The sequence below is a fragment of the Carassius carassius genome, chromosome 9 (genome assembly GCF_963082965.1).
Source record: "Carassius carassius chromosome 9, fCarCar2.1, whole genome shotgun sequence".
Classification (NCBI taxonomy): domain Eukaryota; kingdom Metazoa; phylum Chordata; class Actinopteri; order Cypriniformes; family Cyprinidae; genus Carassius; species Carassius carassius.
This window is the reverse complement of record NC_081763.1, coordinates 32553823-32570719: the sequence shown is the minus strand read 5'-3', so window position 1 is coordinate 32570719 and position 16897 is coordinate 32553823. Positions and strand designations below refer to the sequence as shown.

Sequence of the window (16897 nt, the reverse complement as noted above, 5' to 3'; positions counted from 1 at the left end):
CCAGAAAAGATGTACAAGTATTGCTGAACCCAATGAAAACAGTACAGAAATGAGCCTGTAAAATGTCACTTAAACAGACTGTAAAGTGTGTGTGAACCATGAACTGCTCACCTCACTTCACCTCAGAAGACTCGACGCTGGCCCTGTCCCAAATCACACCCTAAACCCTTGTGGTCTTCCTTTGAGCCCACACTTTTGTGACATAATGCCGCTTTGACTGCCAGGTAGAAGCCTGCTGTGAAAGCTAAAATAATGAATGGGACACCCTCATGGACTTAACAGACCTGCGCATGCAGCAGCCATGAGAAGTCTGCAAGAGCACAAGTGCACATGAATTGTGCCATTTGGGACAGACTTACATTTAAAATTCTAAAATATAAAATTTTTTGTCTGTTTAAATTGTTCACATTGTTCAAAACTGTTTTTGTCTTTGATAGTGTTGATTTTTTTAAAAAATTTTAAGCAAATTAGGGGACCTCATACCAAATTAAGTGCACAGGGCCCAGAATTCCCCTGGGTATTGTCATTGATTTTAGATTAAAAACTCAGAATTTATAAAAAAAAAAAAAAAAAAAAAAAAAACACTAAAACTGATTAATGCATCCTGCTTCAGTTTACCATTTATGTACAGTTCAAGAACAATAATCAAATTTTAACAGATGATGAGATTGGTATTATGAATTTATAGGCTACAGTAATATCTGAAGCAGTGCTGGTATAATAGAAATTATTTTGATGCACATGAAAACTCATGATGATGCGCACAAAACATGGTCATAAAAGCATTCAGGGCTTTACTGAAAACATTTGGGGATCCAGCTTCCTTAGCCCACCCCTAAAGCCATCCCTGGTTCATGCTAGAATTTACTTTGGTTGTAGATTGTATTAGACTTAGAATAATGTAATGGTAAGATCTTCAGAGGGTAAATGCTATGAAAGAACGGAAAGACTTTTTTAGTGAAGGTGGTTGTGAATGTGTGTAGATGTGTGTTAGTTACAGGATCAGAGAATGACACTGTTCCTCTGTCATAGTCTAGATTCACTCTCACACATTGAAGAACCTGTTTAACTGAAAAACCAAAGTCTTCAAACATTTTGTGCTGCACACTCCAGACATCAGTCTTAAAGAAATCACCTCCCTTCCTCTGGTTTGATGCTGTAGTTATACCAAGACCCCAGGATGAGCTCTCTTTAACCTCCACATCCCAGCAGTGTGTTCCTGAGTTAAACCCCTCTGAACCCAGAACACAGGGATAGATGTCAAATCTCTCTGGATTATCAGGAAGTGGTTGCCTGATGTTGCTCCATCTCAGACTGGTCAGATCATTGGACAGGACGAGAAGTGGCTGAGCTGTGTTTGGATCCAGAATCACAGGAGCTGATGAGACACAATCAACAGGTGATTTTATTCTGATGACCATACACAGATTATTACAAATTATGAAACTGGACCAATCGATAAAACAGATCAGGTATCTTTTAATCTGTAAATCTTCCTCATGCATCATTTCCAGTGTGTGCGTGTGTGTGTGTGTGTGTGTGTGTGTGTGTGTGTGTGTGTGTGTGTAAGAGCTCAGATCTTCTCCAGACTCACTGTTCTGGACGATGTCCTGCATCTTCTTCCAGACTCTGAAGAGCAGGTTGCCCAAGTATCGTGGCACATGAATCAGAGCTCCAGAAGGAGTCTGTGGCTCCGGCTGTGCTGAGATCTGGACTCTGGAAGAACATTCAGGATCAGAACTGAAGTGACTCTGGATCAGAAGCAGAGAGAGAGAAGATCACTCACCTTTCCATCGAGACTGGAAACTTCTGCAGAACAAACACACAATTTATCATCAACAACTCAATCAATCAATCAATCAATCAATGATCTGAAATCAGACCTTCAGAAAACAGACGTCACTGTCTTTCATCATCTCTTCCATGTCTTTGATTGTGTGTGAAAGAGCTGAGATGTGTGTGTTGATCTCCTCCAGCTTCTCCTTCATCATCTGTTTCTTCTGCTCCTCTTCCTCCCTCAGTGCAGTGATTGTAGTTTTCTCTTCATCTCTGAGAAACTGACGAAGCTTCTTAAAATCCTTCTTAATCTGCTGCTCTGTGTGATCAGCTTGAGACTGAAATCAAATCACATTCCCTTCAGTCATCTGACTAAACACCTCACATCATCTGTGGCACCAGTCAAATGTTTAGACACACTGAATTTATAATTCTGTTGTTTGATGACTTTATTATTGTTGTAAAATGTGGATAGAGAATGAATGAAAAATTTTATGCTTTTCTTATGTACTACTATACACCCAAAGCTCTTTACAATCATACAGCCCCACTCTTTTTACAAGAAGTGCCACCACAGAGAGTCAGGACCTTGGTTTAAACATCACACCTGAAGGAAGGAAGTGACAAGTTATCTTCCTGATGTATCCAAATTCCTTAGCATATCCAAAACCTCAGAACAACTTGATGATGTAACAGAAACTATGGACTCTCTGTTTTCTAGCATTTTAAATACAGTTGCTCCTTTACGCTTAAGGTAGGTTAAGGAAACCAGTATGACACCATGGTATAATGAGCATACTCGCATGCTAAAGAGAGCAGCCCGAAAAATGGAGCGCAGCTGGAGGAAAACAAAACTAGAGGTATTTCGTATTGCTTGGCGGGAAAGTAACCTATCATACAGAAAAGCATTAAAAACAGCTAGATCCGATTACTTTTCTTCTCTTCTCTTCACAAACATAACCCCAGGTATTTATTCAATACAGTGGCTAAATTAACAAAAAATAAAGCCTCAACAAGTGTTGACATTTCCCAACATCACAGCAGTAATGACTTTATGAACTACTTTACTTCTAAAATCGATACTATTAGAGATAAAATGGCAACCATTCAGCCGTCAGCTACAGTATTGCATCAGACAGTGCACTATAGACCCCCTGAGGAACAGTTCCACTCATTCTCTACCATAGGAGAGGAAGAATTGTATAAACATTTTAAATCATCTAAACCAACAACATGTATGTTAGACCCTATACCATCTAAGCTCCTAAAAGAGGTGCTTCCAGAAGTCATAGATCCTCTTCTGACTATTATTAATTCCTCATTGTCATTAGGATATGTCCCCAAACCTTCAAACTGGCTGTTATTAAGCCTCTCATCAAAAAAACACAACTTGACCCCAAAGAACTAGTTAATTATAGACCAATCTCGAATCTACCTTTTCTGTCCAAGATACTAGAAAAGGTGGTATCCTCACAATTATATTCCTTCTTAGAGAAAAATGGTATCTGTGAGGATTTCCAGTCAGGATTTAGACCGTATCATAGTACTGAGACTGCTTTCCTTAGAGTTACAAATGACCTGCTCTTATCATCTGATTGTAGTTGTATCTCTCTTTTAGTCTTATTGGATCTTAGTGCTGCGTTTGACACAATTGACCACAACATTCTTTTGCACAGACTTGAACTCTTTGTTGGCATTAATGGAAATGCATTAGCATAGTTTAAATCGTACTTATATGACCGCCATCAATTCGTAGCAGTGAATGAAGAGGTATTATATCGACCAAAAGTACAGTATGGAGTACCTCAAGGCTCAGTACTAGGGCCGCTACTCTTCACGCTTTATATGTTACCCTTGGGAGATATCATCAGAAAACATGGTGTTAGCTTTCACTGTTATGCTGATGATACTCAGCTCTATATTTCTTCGCGGCCCGGTGAAACACACCAATTTGAAAAACTAATGGAATGCATAGTCGATATAAAAAACTGGATGACGAGTAATTTCTTACTGCTAAATTCTGAAAAAAACAGAGGTGTTAATTATAGGACCTAAAAACTCTGCAATGTAATAACCTAGAACACTGTCTAAGACTTGATGGTTGCTCTGTCAATTCTTCGTCATCAGTTAGGAACCTAGGTGTGCTATTTGATAGCAATCTTTCCTTAGAAAGCCACGTTTCTAGCATTTGTAAAACTGCATTTTTTCATCTCAAAAATATATCTAAATTAGAGCTGTAATTGGGCCTTAAAAGTTAGTCCCGACAGGACCCAAGCCTGACAGGTTTTTTGCCCGAGCCCGACAAGTACATTTTGATTGACAGCTTTTTTTAAAGCCCTGTTTACAGCCCGACATTATTCAAATGTGCGCGCACACACAGTTCTTTTGCCTTTTGTCCAGAATGAGTCATTTATACATGTTTTAACATTTTTTCATAACTAGCGTAGACTAAACCACTTGGAAGTTGGAATAAAAAAATAAAATAAGTCCTCTGTGACATCGTTACATCTCAGCATTCTCGACATAGGCTCATTTAGCCTATAAATAGACCAACGCACCAATAAAAACTAGTCATTTTTAACAAATTTAATTAATATGGGTATTTGGCAATAACAAAATTAAGATAAAGGCTCCGCCGGATTTGCTTCGCCCTAAGGATGATATTTAATAAAAGAATAATGCCAACATTAGCGGAAATACTCTGTACACATTGTGCAATTAAAACTCAATTAATACTTAGTTATTTGAAAAACCTTTAGGCCTACTCACAGAGATTAGGCAAGGTCTACATGTTTTTGTGGAGGAAACCAAAACGTAATCACCAGAGGCAAGCCTCCGTTGCACCTACTCAGCATCCTTTTTTGCATCTTTCTTGCGCTAATCGAAACACATCACATGACCGCTCGTTTACCTCGCAAACCAGAGCGCAAGCCCGAGCCCGGCCCGAGCCCGCGTAAGATGATATAAATTCAGCCCGAACCCGTCGGGTCCCATCGGGTCCCGTCGGGTTCGGGCAAAGATCTTCAGCTCTAATCTAAATTACAGCCCATGCTCTCAATGTCAAATGCAGAAATGTTAATCCATGCATTTATGACCTCAAGGTTAATTATTGTAATGCTTTATTGGGTGGTTGTTCTGCACGCTTAGTAAACAAACTACAGCTAGTCCAAAATGCAGCAGCAAGAGTTCTTACTAGAACCAGGAAGTATGACCATATTAGCCCGGTCCTGTCACTGCACTGGATCCCTATCAAACATCATATAGATTTTAAAATATTGCTTATTACTTATAAAGCCCTGAATGGTTTAACACCTCTGTATTTGAATGAGCTCCTTTTACATTATAATCCTCTACGTCCACTACATTCTTAAAACTCAGGCAATTTGATAATACCTAGAATATCAAAATCAACTGCGGGCGGCAGATCCTTTTCCTATTTGGCGCCTAAACTCTGGAATAACCTACCTAACATTGTTCGGGAGGCAGACACACTCTTGCAGTTTAAATCTAGATTAAAGACCCATCTCTTTAACCTGGCTTACACAAAACATACTAATATGCTTTTAATATCCAAATCCGTTAAAGGATTTTTAGGCTGCATTAATTATGTAAACCGGAACCGGGAACACTTCCCATAACACCCGATGTACTTGCTACATCATTAGAAGAATGGCATCTACGCTAATATTAGTCTGTTTCTCTCTTATTCCGAGGTCACCGTAGCCACCAGATCCAGTGTGTATCCAGATCAGAGGGTCACTGCAGTCACCCGGATCCAGTATGTATCCAGACCAGATGGTGGATCAGCACCTAGAAAGGACCTCTACAGCCCTGAAAGACAGCGGAGACCAGGACAACTAGAGCCCCAGATACAGATCCCCTGTAAAGACCTTGTCTCAGATGACCATCAGGATAAGACCACAGGAAACAGATGATTCTTCTGCGCTATATAAATAAAGGTGACTTGACTTGACTTGACAAGTGTCCCTGTCACTATACTGCAGGGGCGGACTGGCCATCTATGTGATCTGGAGAATCACAGAACGGCCGGTACTGCAGGACGGCCGGCGGGCCGGCCCACCACCCACCACGCACGCAGTCATCACCTGCCCCCCCACTAATCTGTTTTACACTCCAGTACTGTAGGTGGCAATGCACCTTTAAATTGGATGACAGCTGCACTGGCCATGGCCACCAAGTAAGGAGAAGAAGAAGTGGAAGAGTAGGAAGAAACCATCAGCAAAGACATTAGACAGAAGAAGCATAGAAATAAACAAACAATATGCATAACGTGGCCGTGGGTAAAAACGGAAAGAAACGGGTGGGGCTGAGAAGGAGAGAAAAAATATTGCGGAATTTAGATACTGAAGCCGCTAAATGTCACAAACTAACTGAAATATATAGCAATATTTTTCAGCAGCAGCACTTCACAGTTAAATATTAACAGCAGTGAAGAAGTGAGCCAGACAGCTATGCAGCAACATGCCTTCAGTGATGATGATGATGATGATGGACAGAAAGATGAGCTGGTTCCACAGGCAGATCCAGGGAAAGTACCGTATTTTATCGAACTATAAGTAGCACCTAAGTATAAGTCGCATCAGTCCAAAAATACATAATGACGAGGAAAAAAACATATATAAGGTCGCACTGGAGTGTAAGTCGCATTTATTTAGAACCAAGAACCAAGAGAAAACATTACCGTCTACAGCCGCGAGAGGGCGCTCTATGTTTTCAGTGTAGACTACAGGAGCACTGAGCAACATAGAGCGCCCTCTCGCGGCTGTAGACGATAATGTTTTCTCCTGGTTCATCTCTCTTGGTTAATTTTTCTTGGTTCATGTCAAATTAATTTTGATAAATAAGTCGCACCTGACCATAAGTCGCAGGACCAGCCAAACTATAAAAAAAAAAGTGCGCTTTATAGTCCATAAAATACGGTAAGTATGGAACATACGTATTGAACAGAGAGGAGAAAGAGAGTTACTTGCTAGGGATGATTTTAGGAAGTGATATTCAGGTTGCTACATTTTTTATGATTACAGTAGTTAAAACAGCTAAACTTCAACATTTTAGCTGTAAAATGCTACATGCAGTAGCTAATATTAAGAATTTTTGTCCTTTTACTTTTATTCAGGTTAGACCAAGAGCAGAGAAAGACACCAACTCCAGCTCAACTTTAAATTACTTTAAGTCAGATAATCCCATCCTAGAGTTTTTTTTTTTTGTCAAACCACCCTCAGAAGAAGACAAAATACCTGACAGTACAGAGAGTGTTTAAACACAAAGGTGGCACAAGACAGACTGTTGTCGAGTTTCCGCGTGCCGATTGCTTTGGGCCGGGATTAGTCAAAGTCCAGGGCCGTTTTTTAGTCCCAGTCTGTCCCTGCTATACTGGCACATTAGGACCCACACAAACTGCAGGGAAAGATTAGTTCTGTCGTGTCAACTCTGAAGAGTAATTTGCATGGTTATGTACATGACAATTTTAATGTATTTGGTCTTGGCAGAATAGATCTGCTACGCTGCTTTGGCAGAGCAAGTACTGTGACTTCATACTGCCAATACATCCACAACATGCTGCTGTGAGCATGAAAGAAATACTGCAGTTGCAAATATAACATACATGAAATTACCCCCATATAGCATACATGATCACCTCATAGCAGACCAATGCAGGTGGAGCTGGGGAAGGCGGGGGTTTCTGATGCAAACTGTGACTGCTACAGCAAATACTAGTCATATAGTTGAATGTTGAGCAGTGAGCTCATTGGCTACCAATACAGGAGAAAACCAATCAGCTATGCCATGTGATAATGATGTCATTAGGTCAAACTGAGTTAGACCTATTGGACTGCACCATCTAGAGTTTCATGCCAGAACCCTGTATATGTGTTCAAACTTTTACTAATAGTGTATGTGCATGGTAAACTCTGTGGAATTGTTGAGTATTTGACTCTTGGTTTTTGCTTCCTCACCTTAATGTGTTGAACTGTTTTCTCAAACTCCTCTTTAGTGTTTTCTTTGTACTGAAGTTTCTCTTGTAAGGACTTCAGTGCTGTATGGAGCTCCTCCTGGAATTTAGAAAGATATAAAATATTAACTGAATATGATATGTGTGATGGGAGAAACTGAGTGTTTTGAAACTGTGAATCAAATTGAACCAGTTGATTGCTTCGCAAAAATGAGAGGACACATCCACATGTTGGCGACACCTGCTGGTCACAATGTTGTAAATGTAAAAATCAGTTAAAATATTTCATGAAACTATGATTGACTAAATGTAATTTAAAAATAATTAATACTATTAAATATGAATTGTATGCATAGCTTGTGTTATAAACACCCTTGACTTATTAACCCTCCCAGAGGTTTGGGCCAAACCTGGCTAAACTGGTTTAGTCCTTACATTGAGCTTTTAACATGTTCTTTACATATGAAAAAAAAAAATTTTTTATTTGTCTTACCTTGTATGTTGGAACAGCTTCACTGATGGGTCTGAATGTGTGATTGATGTGTTTCTCTGAGTCTCTGCACACTAAACACACCGGCTGTTTGTCCTCCAGACAGAAGAGTTTGAGTTTCTCACTGTGTAAACTGCAGAGCTCCTCAGACTCTGATGAATGCCTCTCTTTTCTTTCCTTCAGGAAGGACTCACACAAGTTTTTTAACACAAGATTACATGGAGGTGCATCATTTGAACATCTTCTCCTGCAGACAGGACACTCCTGCGTTTCTTTAGTTCTCCAGAACTGTTGAAGACACTCTTTACAGAAACTGTGACTACATGATAAAACAACAGGATCCTTGAAGATTTCAATACACACGGGACAAGAAAGTTCTTCTACAGATAGTGAATCCATTTCCAGTCTTTACGAACGATCCATAAATAACCACACAAATTACAAAGACCTGTTGTCTACTCAAAAACAAGCTTCTCATAAATCCTTCTTGATCCTATTTCGTTTTTGATTTTGTCCAGATATTCAGATACGACAGAAAGCAGTGGAATAATGAGACAGTCATTTCCTGGTAAGTGTTTTGAGAGGGTAAAGTTTCTGCATTTTTATTATTTTACTGATTGTGTCTTGTGTACTTTGACCCTTTGCTGCTGTGTTGAATCTGAGCTCAAGATTGTTATTTAGTTTTTTGAATATGAATGATTGTCTGCCATAACTGTTAGAAAACAAAATAAAGGTTTGGAAAGAGACAGTTCTGGTGCTTCAGGTCTGTGTGAAGATGCTTAAGTGCACTTTTAAAAATGAAATGACAGAATTATAGAATATTTTATCTGTCCACTTCATCCACTTAATTAAGATTTACATATGGAAAACAAAAACAGGCCAGGTACACATGGCACAGATTCATGAATAACAAGTGCATTTTAATGCAGGAGTGAATCCTCTCATTCTGTATATGCAACATGACTCACTCCTGAAACACGGAGCACATTCACACAGCAGCAGAATACAGTTATCAATCATGCATTTGAGTTCTTAATATGGTTACGTTCACACACTGTTATATACAGGAGTGACAAATGCATTTTATAGCCAAACAAACATTTCTGATCACAACAATGTTGTGATTACAGCTCTAAAATTTCTGGCTAAAAAGAAAAACTTTTCTTTTACCGACCACAATAAAAAAAAAAAACATATAATAATATACCTTATCTCCTTGTCTATCCATAAACACAAGAACAGATGCTGGCCTCTTGGTCTACAAAAGGCCTCTACTTACCCCTTACAACTTCCCAAATAAATGTGAAGATACATATAGAATCAATAGAACAGTGATGTTATTAACATGAAAGGTCACAAGGTATCAACAGAGCCAAAGAATAACAGAACTACCTTGAAGACTTTACAGTTGTTTAATTTTAGACTAAATAAGACAACAGGGAGTTAATAATACCACTAAATGAAAAAAAAGTTGATTGCTACAAAAATTGAAAACCTATTTGCATGATGGGAAAACAAGAAAATCATCTAAATGCTTTGTGTCAGTGTCTCAAAAACTGTAGCACTGCCTGCATTCAACAAAACCTCTTTCTGAGGTTTTTGAAGAAATGGAATCTCTGTAACTGTAAATAACATATATAATTTATGAAAAACACAAATTAACTTGCTTAAATTATGTTTAATTTCCAAATCTATCTGCAGTTTTCGAAAGTTCATTTACTAGATGAAGTTTGGTGTCTACTGTTTATTGCCAACAGTGAACCAGAACTATTTATATACTGCAAATCTGATGAAATGCGTGAAACTTTATAACATCTATGTTCTTCATCATCATGAATGAATGAGAAATCAGGAATAAACAGTTTGTTCTTTAGTTTCTTTAGTGTGTTTCGTTCTGCAAGGTTCTGGATCTATCATCTTCTCTCTGTCCTCAGTCTTGACAGTATGACATAGTAATATGAGCAATGTAAAGTAAATAACAAATTTGATCTTCCAAAGATTTCAAGAGTATGAGTTAAATCACAGTGCTGCTATACTTGAGATCTATTTCCATCAGTTTCCCTCACAGATCTTAAACTTTTTAATGATTTTCCACTTGTGATCATGAGACATTCAGTAGCAGTTCTCTCTCCAAACATCGAGCACAAGCACTCAAAATAACTCAGGTCTGAATGAATTCATCATATTCACTTAATGTTTATTTCAGTAGGAAGATGCCAGAAAAGATGTACAAGTATTGCTGAACCCAATGAAAACAGTACAGAAATGAGCCTGTAAAATGTCACTTAAACAGACTGTGTAAAGTGTGTGTGACTGTGAACCATGAACTGCTCACCTCACTTCACCTCAGAAGACTCGACGCTGGCCCTGTCCCAAATCACACCCTAAACCCTTGTGGTCTTCCTTTGAGCCCACACTTTTGTGACATAATGCCGCTTTGACTGCCAGGTAGAAGTCTGCTGTGAAAGCTAAAATAATGAATGGGACACCCTCATGGACTTAACAGATCTGCGCATGCAGCAGCCATGAGAAGTCTGCAAGAGCACAAGTGCACATGAATTGTGCCATTTGGGACAGACTTACATTTAAAATTCTAAAATATAAACATTTTTGTCTGTTTAATTGGTTGACATTGTTCAAAACTGTTTTTGTCTTTGGTAGTGTTGATTTTTAAAAAAAATTTTAAGCAAATTAGGGGACCTCATACCAAATTAAGTGCACAGGGCCCAGAATTCCCCTGGGTATTGTCATTGATTTTAGATTAAAACTCAGAATTGATTAGGTAAAAACAAAACTAAAACTAAAACTGATTAAGGCATCCTGCTTCAGTTTACCATTTATGTACAGTACAAGAACAATAATAAAATTTTAACAGATGATGAGATTGGTATTATGAATTTATAGGCTACAGTAATATCTAAAGCAGTGCTGGTATAATAGAAATTATTTTGATGCACATGAAAACTCATGATGATGCGCACAAAACATGGTCATAAAAGCATTCAGGGCTTTACTGAAAACATTTGGGGATCCATCTTCCTTAGCCCACCCCTAAAGCCGTCCCTGGTTCATGCTAGAATTTACTTTGGTTGTAGATTGTATTAGACTTAGAATAATGTAATGGTAAGATCTTCAGAGGGTAAATGCTATGAAAGAACGGAAAGACTGTTTTAGTGAAGGTGGTTGTGAATGTGTGTAGATGTGTGTTAGTTACAGGATCAGAGAATGACACTGTTCCTCTGTCATAGTCTAGATTCACTCTCACACGCTCAAGATCATGTTCAACTAAAAAACCAAAGTCTTCAAACATTTTGTGCTGCACATTCCAGACATCAGTCTTAAAGAAATCACCTCCCTTCCTCTGGTTTGATGCTGTAGTTATACCAAGACCCCAGGATGAGCTCTCTTTAACCTCCACATCCCAGCAGTGTGTTCCTGAGTTAAACCCCTCTGAACCCAGAACACAGGGATAGATGTCAAATCTCTCTGGATTATCAGGAAGTGGTTGCCTGATGTTGCTCCATCTCAGACTGGTCAGATCATTGGACAGGAGAAGACGTGGATGAGCCGTGTTTGGATCCAGAATCACAGGAGCTGATGAGACACAATCAACAGGTGATTTTATTCTGATGACCATACACAGGCTATTATAAATTATGGAACTGGACCAATCGATAAAACACATCAGGCAACCTTTAATCTGTAAATCGTCCTCATGCATCATTTCCAGTGTGTGTGTGTGTGTGTGTGTGTGTGTAAGAGCTCAGATCTTCTCCAGACTCACTGTTCTGGACGATGTCCTTCATCTTCTTCCAGACTCTGAAGGGCAAGTTGCCCAAGTATCGTGGCACATGAATCAGAGCTCCAGAAGGAGTCTGTGGATCCGGCTGTGATGAGATCTGGACTCTGGAAGAACATTCAGGATCAGAACTGAAGTGACTTTGGATCAGAAGCAGAGAGAGCAGAGACAGCAGCAGATCACTCACCTTTCCATTGAGACTGGAAACTTCTGCAGAACAAACACATAATTCATCAATCAATCAATCAATCAATCAATCAATCAATCAATGATCTGAAATCAGACCTTCAGAAAGCAGACGTCACTGTCTTTAATCATCTCCTCCATGTCTTTGATTGTGTGTGAAAGAGCTGAGATGTGTGTGTTGATCTCCTCCAGCTTCTCCTTCATCATCTGCTTCTTCTGCTCCTCTTCCTCCCTCAGTGCAGTGATTGTAGCTTCTTCTTCATCTCTGAGAAACTGATGAAGCGTCTCAAACTGCTGTTTAATCTGCTGCTCTGTTTGATCAGCTTGAGACTTAAAAATCAAATGAAATTAACTTCAGTCATCATAGTCAAGTATAGTGTCCCACACAAACTGCAGGTAAAGATTAGTTCTGTCATGTTAGCTCTCAAGAGTAATTTGCATGGTTATGTACATGACAATTTTAATGTATTTGGTCTTGGCCGAATAGATCTGCTACGCTGCTGCTGCGGCAGAGCAAGTACTGTGACTTCATACTGCCAATACATCCACAAAATGCTGCTGTGAACATGTAAGAAATACTGCTGCTGCTAATATAACATACATTAAATAGCCTCCATATAGCAAACATGATCACCTCAAAGCAGATCTGTTACGTTCGGGAACCAAGGAAAACACAAGAGACGAGAGATCCAAATGCAGTGTGGGTTTTAATGGGTAATCGAAATCAGAATCCAACAAGCAGGGGTCAAAACCAGAAATCAATCCAAAACAAACAAACAATATGGATAGGAACAGTAACAGGAATGGAACTAGAAACAGGAACTCGGAAGACGAGGAAACTCGGAAGGCGAGGAAACGGGGTGACGGAAAGAAAGGACTCCATGAAAACAAACAGTAAACAACTGGTTAATATAGGCAAAGTAATGACTATCAAGTGAAGACACCTGAATGCAATTAACAGGAGTGCAATTACTGTGATGAAGGGACAAGGCTTTGTTTGAATTGTAGTGCCTACGGTGAGGTGCCTATGGGGAAGTGAGACCACTAGTGGAGACTCAGGGAAACAGAGACCAGACAGCGTGACATTACCCCCTCCTCCACGGAACAGCTATCAGATGCTCCACCCGAACACCAGAAGAGACCAAGGAACACAGAGACCAGGAGGAAGGTGGAGCAGCGGAGGACCAGGGGGAGGGACGTAGGGCCAGGTAAAATGGGCAAACAGAGACAAGAAGTGCAAAAAACAAAAACAAGGAGCCCAGGAGGGAGGTGACCAGCAGAGGATCAGGGGGAGGGACGGAGGGCCAGGTTCATAGAGGGAAACAAAGAGAAAAACAAAAACAAGGAGCCCAGGAGGGAGGTGGACCGGCGGAGGATCAGGGGGAGGGACGGCGGGCCAGGTCCATAGAGGGAAATGAAGAGAAGAAGAGCAAAAAACAAAAACAAAACAACAACAAACACAAGTCCATGAAGGAACATAACGTTCAGTGGCCCAGGGCCGAACCGACAGGGCAGGAATCCAGAGAGGAGCAAAGTGCGGTCATCCGTGCGGTCGAGACAGAAGCCCACCAGGGCGGCGCAGAAGACCACCACATCCGTGCGGTCGAGACAGAAGCCCACCAGGGCGGCGGAGAAGACCACCACATCCATGCGGTCGAGACAGAAGCCCACCAGGGCAGCGCAGAAGACCACCACAGTGGGATCGATGACACAGGAGAGCAAGTCTGGTTAGGCAAGTCTGAAACAGAGAACATGAACAAGTTAAGGGTGGCCTCCGTGGCCACGACAGGATCAGTCGAGCGCTCAGAGAGTTCGGCTGAGACGTGACGAGGCTCTGGAAGTTCCGCAGAGACGAGGAGAGGCTCTAGTGGTTCAGCCGAGACGAGGAGAGGCTCTGGTAGTTCAGCCGAGACGTGGAGAGGCTCTGGTAGTTCAGCAGAGACGTGGAGAGGCTCTGGTAGTTCAGCAGAGGCGTGGAGAGACTTTGGTAATTCCTTGGTGTTTAGACTGGATTCAGGAAGATCAATGATGACTTGACTCTGCTCATGAAGATCTCTGAAGGGTCAAGGGGAACTTGCGCTGTGGCGCTAGGCTGGCAGCCATCTTGCGCCGTGATGCTGGACTATCGACCACCTTGTGCTGTGGTGCTAGGCTGGCGGCCATCTTGCACCATGGCGCTGGGCTGGTGACCACCTTCTGCTGTGGCGCTGGGCTGGCGGCCATCTTGTGCAGTGGCGCTGGGCCGGCGACCAACTTGTGCTGTGGCGTTAGCTGGCGACCATCTTGTGCTGTGGCGCTGGGCTGGCGGTCCTCCTGTTTGTAGACCCCGGTCTAGAATCGGCCATCCCACCGGGAGAGACAGGAGTGGCTGGGGTATCCCACGGAAGCCGATGTTGCAGGTAGAACACGAATTTCCAGAAACTAAACGCATCCAACTGATCCATTTCCATACGAGGCACCGGGTCATCCAGACCGGTGTTGAAAATGTCTTTTAGGGCCGCATCATTATATCCCATACCCTCTGCCAGGGACCAGAACACATGTGCCAAAGCACCCACCTCATTCCCCTCTTGGCGGAGAGTGGTTAATCTTATGAATTTAGCATTCTGTTCCACCATACTGGCTGGGTAACGGGAATGAAGTCCCACACCGCTGGATCTCGACATTGATGGAGTCCTTCTGTTACGTTCGGGAACCCAGGGAAACACAGGAGACGAGAGATCCATATGCAGTGTGGGTTTTAATGGGTAATCCAAATCAGAATCCAACAAGCAGAAACCAGAAATCAATCCAAAACAAACAAACAATATGGATAGGAACAGGAACAGGAATGGAACTAGAAACAGGAACTCGGAAGACGAGGAAACTCGGAAGGCGAGGAAACGGGGTGACGGAAAGAAAGGACTCCATGAAAACAAACAGAAAACGACCGGTTAATATAGGCAGGGTAATGACTATCAAGTGAAGACACCTGAGTGCAATTAACAGGAGTGCAATTACTGTGATGAAGGGACAAGGCTTTGTGTGAATTGTAGTGCCTACGGTGAGGTGCCTATGGGGAAGTGAGACCACTAGTGGAGACTCAGGGAAACAGAGACCAGACAGCATGACAAGATAAATGCAGGTGGAGCTGGGGAAAGTGGGGGGTTTCTGAAGCAAGCTGCGACTGCTACTGCAAACACTAGCAGTGAGCTCATTGGCTACTGATGCAGGAGAAAACCAATCAGTTGTGCCATGTGATAATGATGTCATTAGGTCAAACTGAGTTAGAGTTTCATGCCAGAACCTTGTATATGTGTTCAAACTTTTACTAATAGTGTATGTGCATGGTAAACTCTCTGGGATTGTAGAGTATTTGACTCTTGATTTTGCTTCCTCACCTTGATGTGTTGAACTGTTTTCTCAAACTCTTCTTTAATGTTTGCTTTGTACTGAAGTTTATCTTGTAAGGACTTTAGTGCTTTATGGAGCTCCTCCTGAAATATAACAAATTTAGAAGATATTAAACATTAACCGAATATGATATGTGCAATGGGAAAAACTGAGTGTTTTGAAACTGTGAATCAAATTGAACCAGTTGATTGCTTCACAAAATGAGAGGAAACATCCACATGTAGGCGACACCTGCTGGTCACAATGTTGTAAATACACAGCCTGAACATATAAGCAGATGACAACTTTCACAAACAAGTTGAAAATATTTCATGAAACTATGATTGAATAAAAGTAATTTAAAGACAGTTAATGCTATTAAATATGAATTGTACGCATAGCTTGTGTTATAAACAACCTTAACTTAATTAACCCTCCCAGAGGTTTGGGCCAAACCTGGCTAAACTGGTTTGGTCCTGGCATTGGGTTTTTAACTTGTTCTTTACATATGAAAAAAAAATAGAAATTTGTCTTACCTTATAAGTTGGAACAGCTTCACCGATGGGTCTGAATGTGTGATTGATGTGTTTCTCTGAATCTCTGCACACTAAACACACCGGCTGTTTGTCCTCCAGACAGAAGAGTTTGAGTTTCTCACTGTGTAAACTGCAGAGCTCCTCAGACTCTGATGAACACTTCTCTTTCTTCTCCTTCAGGAGCGACTCACACAAGTTTTTTAAAACACGATTACATGGAGGATCATCTCTTGAGGATCTTCTCCTGCAGACAGGACACTCCTGAGTTTTTTTAGTTCTCCAGAACTGTTGGAGACACTCTTTACAGAAACTGTGACTACATGATAAAACAACAGGATCCTTGAAGATTTCAATACACACAGGACAAGAAAGTTCTTCTAAAGATAGTGAATCCATTTCCATTCTTTACGAACGATCCATAAATAACCACACGAATTACAAAGATCTGTTGTCTACTCAAAAACAAACTTCTCATAAATCCTTCTTGATCCTATTTTGTTTTTGATTTTGTCCAGGTATTCAGATACGACAGAAAGCAGTGGAATAATGAGACAGTCATTTCCTGGTAAGTGTTTTGAGAGGGTAAAGTTTCTGCATTTTTATTATCTTACTGATTGTGTCTTGTGTACTTTGACCCTTTGCTGCTGTGTTGAATCTGAGCTCAAGATTGTTATTTAGTTTTTTGAATATGAATGATTGTCTGCCATAACTGTTAGAAAACAAAATAAAGGTTTGGAAAGAGACAGTTCTGGTGCTTCAGGTCT

At 40.8% G+C, this 16897-nt stretch overlaps 2 protein-coding genes across 2 annotated transcripts; both read right to left on the bottom strand.

The window, feature by feature from the left end:
• Positions 1 to 580: 580 nt before the first annotated feature.
• On the bottom strand, positions 581 to 8981 carry LOC132149643 (E3 ubiquitin-protein ligase TRIM35-like). The gene is made up of 6 exons (XM_059559038.1): positions 8244 to 8981; positions 7755 to 7850; positions 1884 to 2114; positions 1787 to 1809; positions 1595 to 1716; positions 581 to 1378 (listed from the first exon to the last, which is right to left on the bottom strand). Exons 1-6 carry the CDS (start codon positions 8637 to 8639, stop codon positions 858 to 860), a joined length of 1389 nt encoding a protein of 462 aa, XP_059415021.1. The 5' UTR covers positions 8640 to 8981; the 3' UTR covers positions 581 to 857.
• A 1856-nt stretch (positions 8982 to 10837) lies between these two features.
• Positions 10838 to 16897, bottom strand: LOC132149642 (E3 ubiquitin-protein ligase TRIM35-like). The gene is made up of 6 exons (XM_059559037.1): positions 16134 to 16897; positions 15606 to 15701; positions 12325 to 12555; positions 12227 to 12249; positions 12025 to 12146; positions 10838 to 11834 (listed from the first exon to the last, which is right to left on the bottom strand). Exons 1-6 carry the CDS (start codon positions 16533 to 16535, stop codon positions 11314 to 11316), a joined length of 1395 nt encoding a protein of 464 aa, XP_059415020.1. The 5' UTR covers positions 16536 to 16897; the 3' UTR covers positions 10838 to 11313.

Bases quoted from the DNA above. Each gene is read 5' to 3' on its own strand.
- LOC132149643 (XM_059559038.1), bottom strand. From the start codon at position 8,639: ATGGATTCACTATCTGTAGAAGAACTTTCTTGTCCCGTGTGTATTGAA. The intron at 2,115-7,754 runs GTGAGGAAGCAA...ATTTGATTTCAG, and splicing joins AAACAGTTCAACACATTAAG to TCTCAAGCTGATCACACAGA. The intron at 1,717-1,786 runs GTGAGTGATCTT...ATGTTCTTCCAG, and splicing joins TTTCCAGTCTCGATGGAAAG to AGTCCAGATCTCAGCACAGC.
- LOC132149642 (XM_059559037.1), bottom strand. From the start codon at position 16,535: ATGGAAATGGATTCACTATCTTTAGAAGAACTTTCTTGTCCTGTGTGT. The intron at 12,250-12,324 runs GTCTGATTTCAG...TTTGTTCTGCAG, and splicing joins GTGACGTCTGCTTTCTGAAG to AAGTTTCCAGTCTCAATGGA. The intron at 12,147-12,226 runs GTGAGTGATCTG...ATGTTCTTCCAG, and splicing joins TTTCCAGTCTCAATGGAAAG to AGTCCAGATCTCATCACAGC.